Source organism: Scylla paramamosain, chromosome 11, assembly GCF_035594125.1.
Source record: "Scylla paramamosain isolate STU-SP2022 chromosome 11, ASM3559412v1, whole genome shotgun sequence".
NCBI classification, from domain to species: domain Eukaryota; kingdom Metazoa; phylum Arthropoda; class Malacostraca; order Decapoda; family Portunidae; genus Scylla; species Scylla paramamosain.
The window spans coordinates 25537315-25551022 of NC_087161.1; the positions used below are offsets into that span (position 1 = coordinate 25537315).

The 13708-nt window shown below is 49.2% G+C and overlaps 2 protein-coding genes across 2 annotated transcripts in view; one reads left to right on the forward strand and one right to left on the reverse strand.

Annotated features, from left to right (window-relative positions):
* Positions 1–668: 668 nt before the first annotated feature.
* On the reverse strand, positions 669–6508 carry LOC135104639 (mucin-2-like). The gene has a single exon (XM_064012171.1). It carries the CDS (start codon positions 6506–6508, stop codon positions 863–865), a length of 5646 nt encoding a protein of 1881 aa, XP_063868241.1. The 3' UTR covers positions 669–862.
* LOC135105105 (cytochrome c oxidase subunit 5A, mitochondrial-like) overlaps positions 6233–13708 on the forward strand; it is a 14213-nt gene continuing 6737 nt past the window's right edge. Inside the window, exons 1-2 of the mRNA XM_064013106.1 lie at positions 6233–6656; positions 6835–7032. The gene's annotated coding sequence lies outside the window, so the exon portion shown is untranslated. The remainder of the gene's footprint in view (positions 6657–6834; positions 7033–13708) is intronic.

A 13708-nucleotide genomic window follows, 5' to 3' on the forward strand; every position in this document is an offset into this window, starting at 1 on the left:
TTCCTTGGAGGGTTAAGGTGTATTACATGATAATTAGTTTATCAGTCAGTGTAGGTCTTTAGCTATCTATTTTTCTGTTTATTTTTTACTTTCTTTCTAATATCAGCTTTATTTGATTCAGTTTTATTTCGAAGTACGATGCTCCTGCAGTGGCGAGACGAAAAACCATGAAGTAGATGGAATTGCATGCATAAGTAGGTGCCTGAAGTAGTGATGTTAAAAAGTCCAGTGAATCTCATGTTTGCAGATTGAAAAGCAATAAATACATGAACTAATTAACTGATTTACATCAAGAGCTTCGCTGAGACCAAATGGAAGTGGCCGTGGATGCGACGGGGGGTCATGCTTTTTGGCTTGAGTCAGTGTTGTAGTGAGCTGTGCCATCACTACTCTGGGTGACTAAACATGCCTTGTGTAATGATGATGTGATGACCGAGTGACATCAGACAGGTCAAGAAGCAAGAGACGGTGTCATGAAGCCACCTACGATTATTGTAGCATTGGGGTGACAAGCCTTGAGTGATGTTTTGTTGCATGCTATTGGTGTGTGGTGTATGATGTGTGGCGCCTACACTCAACACACCCACATGAAATTGTTTGTCAAGTCTAGTACCCACCTGCTGAGTTTTTCAAGTATATTTCATACTCCAGTAAAGCATATCACTCCCTTTCAAAATAATAAGTTAACTTTATTAAAAATGTTCACATAAAAAACAACAACAACAATATATTGCCGTTAATTTAAGCCCTATAAGATACAGTTAACACACACATGAAGAAATTGTTAAAAGTCATCCAATATTTCGTATGCAACAGCACATATTAACTGCCAAAAATGGGCGAGTGGAGGGAGGCCCGCCCGTCACGGGAAGGGACCTGGCGGGGAAATGTTAGGGCACTTCCAAGGGAGGACACATTGTGAGGAGTCTGGGTTGAAGAGCAGCGAGTGAGGACAAGAGCGGTGCAGGAGGCGGCCGTCCCCTGTGCAGTAGTAGTAATGTTTGCAGCAGCCCTGGCACGCCGGGTAGTACCCCTCCGTGTCACAATGGTCGCTGGCTGGCTCGTTGCGGGAGCAGTCCTGTGGCCGCACGCACACTGGGTAGCGAGGGTCTGTGTTGAACACCAGACCTCCGGGGCACTGTGCTTCCACTGGCCAGAACTCGTCGCCAGTGGCCTCGCACCGCAGGAAGTCTGAGCAACAGTTGCGGCAGCGGGGGAAACTGCCGGGGTGGCGGCAGATGGTGCCGTTGATGGAAGGACCTTTGATGGCTGGGTCGTAGGGACAATCTTCGGGAGGAACACAATAAGGATAGGTGGAGACTGGGTTAAAAACGAAGCCTGGAGGGCACTTCTTAGTAGCCCTCACCAGTCTGTCATCCTTCTGATAACAGTGTGTGTACAGTGACTGGCAGGTGTGGCTCTTAGCAAAATAGCCTGCGTGAGTGCATTCGCTTATAACCACATCGGAGCCCCCTTGCCCCGGTGTGTTGCTGGAGGGGCAGGTCACCGTGCAGGCAGCCCCGCCACTACATTGCGAGGTTTTGCGGTCAAACACAGGCCGGTCGAAAGGACACTGAACGTGCACGGGGTCTTGACTCCTGTACACACCTGAACATATATAGTAAAACCGGCAGTCCTTGGGGTCAGCGACCAGCCCGCCCAGCTCCCCACACTGCGGCGCACACGCGTCCACTTCCAAGGCTGGCTCCTCTGGCAACGGAGGTTGGTTGGATGCATCAGTATCGCCAGCCGTTACGGAAGTATCGCTGGTGGTGGTAGGAATTGTGACTGCTACGCTCTGGTTGGAGCAAGGCTGGTAACACTCTGCCTCGGTCACACACCGCTTCTTGCCGAAATGGAAGATCGGTGTGCGTTTTGGGCATGTGGCGTGGACGGGCCGTGGTGCTAAACTGTCCACGTAGACGCAGGCATAGTAGCGGTTGCAGTTTGAGAGGTCGGCCAGCAGAACTCCCGCCTTGGAGCAATGCACAGGCTCACACGTCGCGCTGCCTGTCTCATTAACACTGATGGGACTGCCAGGGCTTTGGGCGGCGCTGCTGCTTGAGTCTTGCGTGATGCCTGGGTTTTGGTCACTGGCGGGAATAATGTTTGAGCCTCCTGCTGCGGTGCTACTGGGAGAGGCGGTGACAGCAGCTGCATCTGTGGTAGGAGGCTCCGTGATGACATTGTCAGCACATGTAAGGATGCAGGGCGCGGTTCTCTGGCAGCTGTAAGATGACAGGTCAAAGACTGGGCGATCCTCGGGGCACTTGACGCGGCTGAGGTGGTGTTTGCCGTCCACCACCATGCACACGTAGTAGTGGTGGCAGTCCAGCGGGTCGTGCACGATGGTGTTGTGGGCGCTGCACCGCGGCCTGCACGAGCCTGGCCGTACTGTTGTGGTGGTTGCCGTGGTCTCAGGGCGTGAGGTGGAAATGCTTGATGAACTAGCGAGAGTTGTAGTAATCGTAGAATCTTGGCCACAGGTGTTTTTGCAGGTGTTCACCTGAGAGCAGCTGGTGGTGGCGGCGTCGAAGTACGGCTGATGGGAGGGACACTTCATCCTGGTGGCCACGAGAGGAGACCCATCACACATGTAGTAGTGGCCACAGTCCCGGGGGTCAGGCACGATGGTCTGCGGCTCCACACAGCGAGGGGAACACGGATCGTTGGCCACATCAGGGCTCTCAGGTGTAGAGGGAATGGTGGTGTCTGTCAGAGGACAAGCCAGTTTGCACTCTGTCTTTTCCACACAGATGTTCTTGCTGCTGTCAAAGAACGGCGTGGCGTCAGGGCACTTGGAGCGGATGGGCTGAGGCTTGAGTGTGCCCATCAGCATGCACACATAATAGTGCTTGCAGTCGGAGGGATCTGGCACCCTGGTGTTAGGGATGAGGCACTTGGGATGACACGAGGGTTCTGGCGAGATATCAGGGATAGAAATAGGAGCTGTTTCATTACAGAAGACCTGACAAGCGCCGCTTGCACTGCATCTGCCCAGGGTCTGATCGAAGACTGGTCGGCTTGATGGACATCTGATGCGTCTAGGCTCTGGAATCACATCTCTCAGGAAGTGGCAGACGTAGAAGTAGCGGCAGTCTGCTGGATCTGCCAACCAGGAATCTGGGACTAAGCAGACGGGCTGGCAATCTATTGAAGAGGACGATGCTGGTGGAAGGGATGGCAAGACATCAGCTGTGTTCGTGATGGAGGTGACTGCTGTTATTGTTGTTGTTGGGTCGTCTTGTGCAGTGAGGTTTGTGGTTTCATTCTGAGACACGACGATTGTAGCGTAGGCAGGGCAGCGAGGCAAGCAGGGGGCCCGTTTGACGCACTCACCAGCAGCAGAGTCGAAAGTTGGCCGGGAGCTGGGGCACTTCATGCGTATGGGGTCAGGCTGAGAATCTTCCTTAAAGTGACAGATGTAAAAGAATCTACAATTGCGAGGGTCGGCTACTTTCTTGCTAGGCTCAGCGCACGATATAAGGCAGGCTGGCAGTGGAGGCTGTGTTGTGGCATCGGTGGTAGTGGTAGTAGCAGCAGTGGTAGTAGTGGTGGTGGTGTCGGGCGTAGTAGTAGTAGTAGTAGTAGTAGTGGTAGTTGATGTTGTGGTAGTGGCAGTGGTGGTGGACGTTGTGGCAGATGTGACGGGCGTTGTGGTAGTGGTGGAGGTGGCTGGCGGCGGCGTGGCAGCGCTGGTTTCAGAGTTTCCCGCTGGGGTTGTTGAGGCGTCTTGTGGTGTAGCCGAGGCTGTTTCATTGGAGTCTGAGCCAGTCTGGTTCCCACAGCGCACTTTACACTTGACGCCCCTGATGCACAGCTGCAGCGTGGGACTGAAGACCGGCACGCTGGCTGGGCAGATGAACGAGCGGGGCACCAGCTTGCCGTCCTGAGCAACGCACTTGTAATACCGATTGCAGTTACTGGGGTTTGGGATCCTCACGCCAGCAGCAGGACAGATCACGGTTTCGCAGCTGTGAGGGCGAGCGGGAGGGAGAGGAAGAGGGGGGAGTATTGATGAAGTGTCATGTGGTGTAGTGGGGGCAATTACCGAAGTGATGGCAGCATTGGTGGCAGCGGGAGCAGAATCCCCACTAAAGAGGCCAAACTTGGTGAGTGAAGAGAACTTGTTGAAAAGATCGGTGGTGAAGCTCAGAGGCAAAGGCTTGGTGGTGAAGCCGATGGGGGGCTTGATCAGGACGGGCAAGGTGATGGTGCTGATCAGGGGAGGGATGGTGATGGTGGGCTTCGTCAGGGTGGTGGGGGTCTGAAAGGGGAGGATGATCGAGGGTTTGGGGAAGGGAGGAATTTCGATGGGGTACTTGACGATGGTTGTTGTAGTGAGCGTGGGCAGACCAATGGTGGGGTAGACAATTGCAATTTGCTTGTTTGCTATATTGGGAAAATTAATTGGGAACAGGTTGGATATAATGCCTGGCGTGTAGGGTAAGGCGGCCACTGCAGAGGCTGCCGCGGTGTCTGCTGCCACCATGTCCTCGGCAGACGAGGCGGCGCTGGTGTCGGCGGAGGGCGTGAGTGCTGGCAACGCTGCAGTCGAGGGGCGTGTGGAAACTACGGCGGCAGGGAGCGTGGCGGAGGGCTCAAGGAAGGCAGGAATGTGTGATGGCTGCGCGATGGTGGCAGGGAGGGAGACTGGTGACTGGATGGTGGCAGGGAGGGGGACTGGTGACTGGATGGTGGCAGGGAGGGGGACTGGTGACTGGATGGTGGCAGGGAGGGGAACTGGTGACTGGATAGTGGCAGGGAGGGGGACTGGTGACTGTATGGTAGCAGGGAGGGGGACTGGTGACTGGATAGTAGCAGGGAGGGGGACTGGTGACTGGATGGTGGCAGGGAGGGGGACTGGTGACTGGATGGTGGCAGGGAGGGGGACTGGTGACTGGATGGTGGCAGGGAGGGGGACTGGTGACTGGATGGTGGCAGGGAGGGGGACTGGTGACTGGATGGTGGCAGGGAGGGGGACTGGTGACTGGATTGTAGCAGGTTTGGTGACAGGTGACTGAATGGTGGCAGGAAGAGTAACTGGTGACAGGATGGTAGCGGGTTTGCTTGTGATCAAAGTATTAGTGACTGATGACTGGAGAATGGCAGGAAGAGTGACTGGTAACTGAATGGTGGCCGGTTTGGTTGTAACCAAAGTATTAGTGGCGACAGGTTTGGTGACTGGTGCCTGAATGACGTCAGGGATAGTGATTGGTGCCTCGATGATGGCAGGTTTAGTTGTGATCAGAGTATTAGTAACAGCAGGGAGAGGAACTGGTGACTGGAGAGTGGCAGGCTTGGTGACTGGTGAATGAACTGTGGCAGGTTTAGTTGTAATCAGAGTATTAGTAGTAGCAGGAAGAGGAACTGGTGACTGGATAGTAGCAGGGAGGACTGGTGACTCAATAGTGGCTGGGAGAGTGGCTGGTAACTGGATAATGGCAGGCAGGGTGGATGGTGACTGGATAGTGGCAGGGAGGACTGGTGACTCAATAGTGGCAGGGAGAGTGGCTGGTGACTGGATAATGGGAGGGATGCAAGTATCACTAGTGGTGGGATCTGCGGTTGTGGTAGAAGCTGTGGTGGAAAGAGTAACCTCCGGGGTCCCTGTGGTGGGTGGTGGGGAGGTGGGAGCTGTGGTAGTGTCGTTGCATGCCTCCGGTGTGGCAGATGTGGCTGGTGGTGTGCTAGTCTCAGCGGAGGGTTCATCTGTGGTTAATTCTGTGACCTCCTCCTCGGGGGTGGTGGTGGTGGTGAGTGTGGTAGTGGTGGTGGTGGTGGTGGTGGTGGAGGGAATGGTTGAAGGTTTGGGAGACGGTTCAGTGGAGGGCGTGGTGGACGGTTCAGTAGTTGTTGAAGTGGTGGTTGCGGTAGAGGGAGTGGTTGAAGAGTTGGTGGTGGTGGAAGGTGTGGTGGAAGGAGTAGTTGTTTTAGTGGTGGTGGTAGAAAGTGTGGTGGAGGGAGTGGTAGAAGGAGTTGTTGTGGTTGAAGTGGTGGTAGTAGAAGGAGTGGTAGAAGGAGTTGTTGTATTGGTGGTGGTGGAAGGAGTGGTAGAAGGCGTAGTTGTAGTGGTGGTGGTGGAAGGAGTGGTAGAAGGTGTAGTTGTAGTGGTGGTAGTGGTGGTGGTGGTGGTGGTGGTGGAAGGAGTGGTCTCAGGGGTGGTGGCGGGCTGCAGGGGCGGAGGCAGCTCGGCGACGTGGCACTCGTGGCCTCCCAGGGCAAGCTGAGTCCAGTTGGAGTAGACGTGGTGCTGCGAGGGGCACGAGAGGCGGCAGCGGGCGCTCACCGAGCACTTGCGGCTGTAGCGGTTGAAGATGGGCGTGGCAGAGGGACAGGAGCACCGCGCCAACACCAGTTCCTCCCGCAGCTTCTTGCAGACGAAGTAGTGGCGACAGGAGGACCTGTCCACCAGCATGGCGCCGTCACGAGGGCAGCCCGGCATGCACAGGCCACTGCGAGTCTGAGGTGGAGAGGGACGGTGCTTCAGTGAGAGTATGCATGGCATGTTGCTGCTGCCCCGCCGCCCTGCACGACGCCTGCTTGTTAGGAGAGGGACGGTGTTTCATTGAGAGTATGCATGGCATGTTACTGCTGCCCAGCCGCCCTGCACGACGCCTGCTTGTTAGGTCATTGATAGCAGCTACAATACACAGGTACGAATGTTAGTGACGATTTACACAAAGGCAGTTATTGTTACCATGTGAAAATACTTATGGATATGCTTGATACCTATTTTTTTTTCTTTCTTTTTTGTATCACCGGCGAATTTTTTGCTACAGTTATTGACAAACTTAGTACTTCCTAAGACTTATTCTAAAAGTATCATTGCAGCAAACTCACCAGATCTCCATCATAGTCTTCGCTGTACTCGTAGTCGTCCTCGTAGAAGCTATAGTCGTCGTCCTCCTCCTCCAGGGGCATCGGAGAGGCCACGCAGAGCACTAACACCGCCGCCACCACCACCGCCACCCGCACCAGCCCCAGCCACACGCCCATCGCCGCCGACCCTCAGCTGTGGCGACCACTGAAGTAAGTACTCCACTTCCTTCTTGATGATTTTCTTATTTTGTTGCCTCGAGTGTGTTAAAGTTGTCGAGGCTTCATTCCTGAAGTAGCACAGCTAAGGAAGCAGCACCGCGTCTCGCCTTCAGGCGCCGAGTCACGTCAGCCCCCCGTCTAGTCACTCCAATAGGACCTCCAGTTTATTTACTTTTCAAGTCTGCCAATCAAAAAGTTCTAATATTTTCCGAAAACTGATGTCACAAATTATCCACAGTCAGTTTTGTATCTATCCACGCGTCCATTCACCGCTTCCCAGCACTAGCAAACGCAACAATGCTTGATGAGGCTGTAGACCTGTAGACTTGACAGCACCCAGCGGCGTGTGTCCGGTGGGCGTGAGTCGCGATGCGGGGAGCGAAGAGTGGTGGCTCTCCCTGCTGGAGACGCTGGAGTGTGGTGACGGTGGTGGCTCCAGCAGGTGTCTCTTCAGGACATGTTTGTTCCTCCTTATGTACCCGCTCCCCGGGCCACTGACCCCGCCGCTGCCACTCGCACGCCCCCCTAGGTACACACACACACACTCACACAGCAATGGATCAGCGACTCGTTAATCATTACTTTGAGGCCAAATTTTATAATTTAGTATACCGGATGGTGACTGACATTTTACATCACACTTGATTTTGATGTCTCAGAGGACACTCCAGCGCCCGTCCATCAAACACACGTGAAACTCCCAAAATAAGAGTTGAACACTGGGCAGCAGCTGAAAAAAATGTAAACAAAACGTATCCGCCTATTGGTTGAGTGTGAACCAATGAGGGATGCGCGGCACGACCAGCCAGCACACACTATGACTTGGACGCTCCCCGCTGCCCGTCACCCCACGCTTCCATTTTTCCTCCACCGCGTTCCCTGCTTCATGTCAATTGTTGGAAAACTAAAGTTAATGAAGTCCTTACCTCAAATAGCTTTTGTTCTTTACTTTCATAAATCCTTTGTTATTTTAAAGTCTGTAAGGAAGGCGGTAGTGAAGGCGCCACGGGAAGGCGCCAGCACCGCGCCGCGCACACACTACACGGGACGCTCACCCCCGCACGAACCCAACCAGCAGAACGTTTACTTGCTGGACTTCGTGCGTGATGGTCCCGCCAGCCTGATGCCTTCATCATGATGTTCCGGGAACTGCTGACACACGTTCCCAGACTGTGCCGTACTCATAATGTCATGATTATCAACTCCATCTTTGAGAAGCGCCGACGTTTCAAATGATGAAAAAATTTTGTATACACTTTTGAATATGTAAATGCTAAAGAGGAACTTGTATATACAGTAAAACGTGTTGTAATGTTGTAATAGTGGATAATTAAAGTCGTTCTTCATCCGTCGCCGCAGAGCACAGAGGGGCGCGCATCATCCATCTTAATCCAAGCGTTGACTCTCGTGCAAGAAACACATGATACATGGATCTGGCGATGCGCTGCCAGTATACTTACCCGGAACTCAGAAACACAATGGACGCGCAGTAAGATGACCTGATAACGCCTGACCTCGTTTAGCAAAAGACTTCCAGACGCTAACAACGCCGGTGGGCGCCTTGTATGGCGGCGTCCCCTCCCGAGTGTGTACACGGGCGGCCACGAGTGTGTGGGGAGTGGGGAGTGTGTGGCTAACTGTGGACACTGCCCGGGGTGTTCACTCGGCCCCGGGAGCTGACCCTCTTCGCGGCATTTTCCACCGACTCCTGCATGACTCAGGAAGGTCCTCGGCTGAACTTGAATCTTGCCTCTGACGCTCCCCAAAACTCCATAAAAAAAAATCAAAATGGCAAAAAAAAAAAAAATTTTATCAAGTTTCTAAGAGGGTAGATTTAATTGTTGTATAGTTTAAGAAGAAAATGCTAAGTTCCTACAAACAGAAACATTAAAATTGTCAATATAGCCTTGTTTTGCCTACTGGTAGTTACGCTGGAGAAAGAGAGAGAGAGAGAGAGAGAGAGAGAGAGAGAGAGAGAGAGAGAGAGAGAGAGAGAGAGAGAGACAGTGCACACCCACCTTCCCATTTCCGAATTGTCTTCCTGGTCAACAGTGTTCGTCTCTCTCCTAGTCCCGTTAATTAAAGGAAAACACACACACACACACACACACACACACACACACACACACGTAAACACGATCATCACGCACTCAGTCAATTAATCTTCCTTGCTTTATTCTTACACTATTCCTTTTCTCACGTTTAGCAATCTTTACCGTGCACCTCTCCTCTCCTTCCGTCTCTCTCTCTCTCTCTCTCTCTCTCTCTCTCTCTCTCTCTCTCTCTCTCTCTCTCTCTCTCTCTCTCTCTCTCAAATATATATGCAACAAAGGCACCTCTATATGTCTATTAGCATTAAGAGAGAGAGAGAGAGAGAGAGAGAGAGAGAGAGAGAGAGAGAGAGAGAGAGAGAGAGAGAGATGGAGGAAGTAATAATAATAATAATAATAATAATAATAATAATAATAATAATAATAATAATAATAATCATCATCATCATCATCATCATAATAATAATAATAATAATAATAATAGTAATAGTAATAGTAATAGTAATAATAGCCCAATTTCCTGCATCACTACAGTTATCCTTGTAACGTAAAATAAAACAGAATAAAAAAAAACAGCAGAAACACATGAGACGAAAATATTAGAAACACACTAACACTACACAGTCATGGCCTAAAATACACTTGTGCCTCGAAAAAAAAAAGAAAAGAAAAGAAAAAAAAAATGGAAACTGTTAAAACAATAATCCCACAGACAGAGAGAGAGAGAGAGAGAGAGAGAGAGAGAGAGAGAGAGAGAGAGAGAGAGAGAGAGAGAGAGAGAGCGAGAAAGAAAGAGACAGACAGAGAGGCAGACACAGAGACAAAGAGACAGACAGAACCGGGATGCAAGGGATGGAACTGTTTACCCTGAGAATACCTTTTTGTGTGTGAACGTTAAACATCAGGCTATTCAACTCTTCTGGCTTGACCTCCCTCCCTCCCTCCACTCCCTCCACTCCCTCCCAGATACCTTCATCAACCTTCCTCCCTTCCCAATACCTCCCTCCATCACCTTTGCGTCTCACCACCTCTTACCCTCCTCCTCCTCCTCCTCTGCCTCCTCCTCCAGCTCTCCTCCAACCTTTCTTCACTTCTCTCCTCAGCTCTTTCTTTCCTCCTCCCTTTGCCCTCTATTCATTCCCTTTTATCCTTTCATTCACGCCCCTCTCCCTATTCATCCCTTTGTTCTCTGTGGGTGCATTTCCATCTTTCTTCGTCTTCTTCGTGTTCTCTCTCTTTTTGCACCTCTTTTTTCCCCGTGTTAATTTATTCGCCTTCTTTCCTTTGCATTGTCTTCTATTCACTTCCTTTTTTCTTCTTAATCTTTTTTTTTCTTATTTTCCCTTTGTTCTCGATCAGTTCCTGCGTCTTTCTTTATCCAGCCCCCTTCCTTTCTTCTCTTTGCCCGCTGTTCACTCCTCTTCCCTCCTTCCTCTCGTGTTATTATCCTGTTTTCATTCCTTTTGTTTCTCATTTCATCCTCTCCTTCCTTTATTTACCTTCATCCAATTCCTTCGTTCATTTTAATCCATCCCTCTCCCTCTCCTCCCTTTGCTTCCCACTTATTTATTTCCCCTCTCAATACACTTCCTTGTCGTGTATGAGGTAGCACGTATTCAGAAACTCCTAGAGAAGACTGTTCTTTAATTCCTGTCTCTTCGCCTCGCTTGGCTTACGTAACACTGTCCAGTACTTCTGAAACGCTCAGTTCTCTTACCATGACTGCTTTCAAAGGCCACAGAGATGATTGGCCGGGTTCTCAAGAGTGTTTCTTCTGTTAATAATGTAAAAATCTTGATAATCTGTCACTAGAACCATAAAAATAAACTAATAAATGAATAAAACCACGTGTAACTTCAACTAGAGCCTTTTGAAAGTAGCGGAGAAAAGGCGCAAAAGTGTTTCAGAGTACGGGACATTCCCTCAACACACGTGACCCGTAGCCAAGGCATTTCAGCGCTGTGGGACCGGTAATGGGGTCAGTTTGTACAAGTGCCCGCGTTAAAAATGCCTCGCAGACCTGAAAACCTTAATACGTGGCGAGGTGAAACTCTTCGTCGTCCCTGTTAGCAACACTCATGCAGGAAGTGACACAAGTAGGTTGATGATAAGCATTGTGTAAAACTTTTCTTTTTCTTTTCCTGCAGAGGCTCTTGAAGAAAAATGGAAGTGTTTATGTTTATTATTTTTTTCGTTTTTTTCTTCTTTCTTTTCCTAGTGGCAAATTGATGAGTATCGTATTTTTCTCTTCAAAGGTCATTCAAGAAAAGACAGGTTTTATTTGTTGATTCTTTTATTTACTTTACTTTAGCGAACGGTCTCTCTGTCTCCTTTGCTGTTAGTTTTTCTTCTTCTAATCCAGTCTTCAGCACGAGTATATGATTTGTCACTTAATCTGTTAGTCTGGCTTTTCATTGGAAACTTACACACTTGGAGTTGATTCGCAGTTTGCAGGACGCGTCGTAACAGTGCAGTGTGTGAGTGGAATATTACAACAGACTTTATACTTGTTATGCTCGCCACTTCCATCAGGCAAGGCAAGTCATGCAAGCACCTTGAAGCATCCGGGCTTGAGCGGGGATGTCTGTGTCAAGACTGCGAAACACACACACACACACACACACACACACACACACACACAGACAGACACACACCAAAGGAAGCATTAATCCACTGCCAGTCTATTGTATGTATGGTGTTTACTGTCCTCTGATCTCCTCTCCGCTTTCCGCTCCTCCAAGCCCTATCCAGTATTCCTAGTCCCTTCCGCTCTCTCTTATCCTCCCATTTTCACATCCATATTTTCATTTTCCATTTCATCTTTACTGCATTCATTTCACACATCCCTCCTCACATTCCACTTTCCTCACGTGCTGTGCCTCATTTCGCTACGTCCATCACAGCCACCTCATTTTTCCCTTCTCTCTTCCCTCACCCTCGCGGGCCCACTGCTGGAAACCACGGCTCTGTCCTGCTGTTGCTGCGTCACCCCGATCGATGCCAAAACTCATGTGTGACCTTGCTGAGACATACTCACTGGTCACTTCATCTTGCTCTTCATTGGGTGAGACTTGGAAACAAACACCAAGGAAAATTTGTTCACCATGTACTGTGGCGTGCCCGGCAATAATATGGCAATCTAATAGGTTGTTTTAAAAAGACGTTCGCCATTTGACGTTGCCAACTCACAGCAGCACATCCTTCCGCAAGAAAAAAAAAAAAAAAAAAATCAGTCAACCTGCTGAGAAATTTAACAGTTAATGCTGTAAATTAATTCAGGTACAAATTAATTCCAGTCTCAGGAACACACTTCCAGTTTTATTTATTTATTTATTTTTATTTTTTTCCATACACGTAAAGGAGGTTGGTGATGAGCCCTTCTCCCCCGCAAAAAAAAAAAAAAAAAAAAAAGTTAAAATCCTGCTCAAATGCCGGCTCATGGAACGTTCACTTGTAAGAATTATAAATGGATTGGTTGAAGATATAATTCATAAACAAATCCACAGATCCACACGCCTGTATATTCGCCCTGAGGAACACTTAAGCTTGGCCACTTGCTGAAGCTCAAGAACTTCTGTGAGTGGATTACACTTGGATTTTTCCCAAGCTTAAGGCCGTCCAAAGTGCCTGAGTGCTTAAAGAAAACTACTTTGAAAGTGCTTAAAGAAAACCACTTTCGAAGGGCTTAAAGAAAACCACCTTTGAAGTACTTAAAGAAATCCACCTTTGAAGTGCTTAAAGAAATCCACCTTCGAAGTGCTTAAAGATTTCCACCTTCGAAGGGCTTAAAGAAATCCGTCTCCGGAGTGCTTAAGGAACTGGACCTTCGAAGTGCTAAAAAAAATATATATATATATACCTCCGAAGTACTTAAAGAAATCCACCTTCTAAAGGCTTCAAGAGACCCAGCTCTGAAGTGCTTAAAGAAATCTACATCGGAGTTCCCTAAAGGTCGAAATCCATCTTCTAAATTGTGTACAGAAGACACACCATCAAGCCATGATCATCTGCCGACGATCCTCTTTGTGCAATGGCCATCCACCACCTTCGTACTCAAAGCGATATATATATAATTTCACACATCAGATAATCAAATCACAATCACACAGTCGTACATGCACTTCGTTAATTTTTGTTTTATTTATTTATTTTTTTTCCAGTTTTGCAGTTGATATTTTTTTTTCCAGTTTTGCAGTTGACAATTGACAATTTGTCTCATAAAGTACAATAGTTAAATTCAATTCACATTTACAGCTTGTAGCACGACAGTCATTTGACTCCAAATACTCCCAACACATCCTGCAACACAGCCATTTTCCATTTTTCCCGACATCCCAAACCCTGTTGTTCGTTGCCCGTTTTGCCCAACACCCAACAAAAACGGCTGACGTGTTAGGGGAAATCTGCCCTGTGTGAAGCCGCCTTTTTTTTATTTTTTTTTTATTGATTGACTTTACTGATTGAATTAAGGCGCCGCAACAAAGAGGTAATCTGTAATCCAGCGCAAATCAAACCTACTGGAAAAAAGTGGAAAATTCAGACTCTTATTGGAGGGAAGGAAAAATGCCAACAGGCTATTTACCGCCACGACGTTGTAAATTGTGCTGCTTCCATAT

Coding starts and splice junctions, on each gene's coding strand:
- LOC135104639 (XM_064012171.1), bottom strand. CDS start 6,508: ATGCCATGCATACTCTCACTGAAGCACCGTCCCTCTCCACCTCAGACT.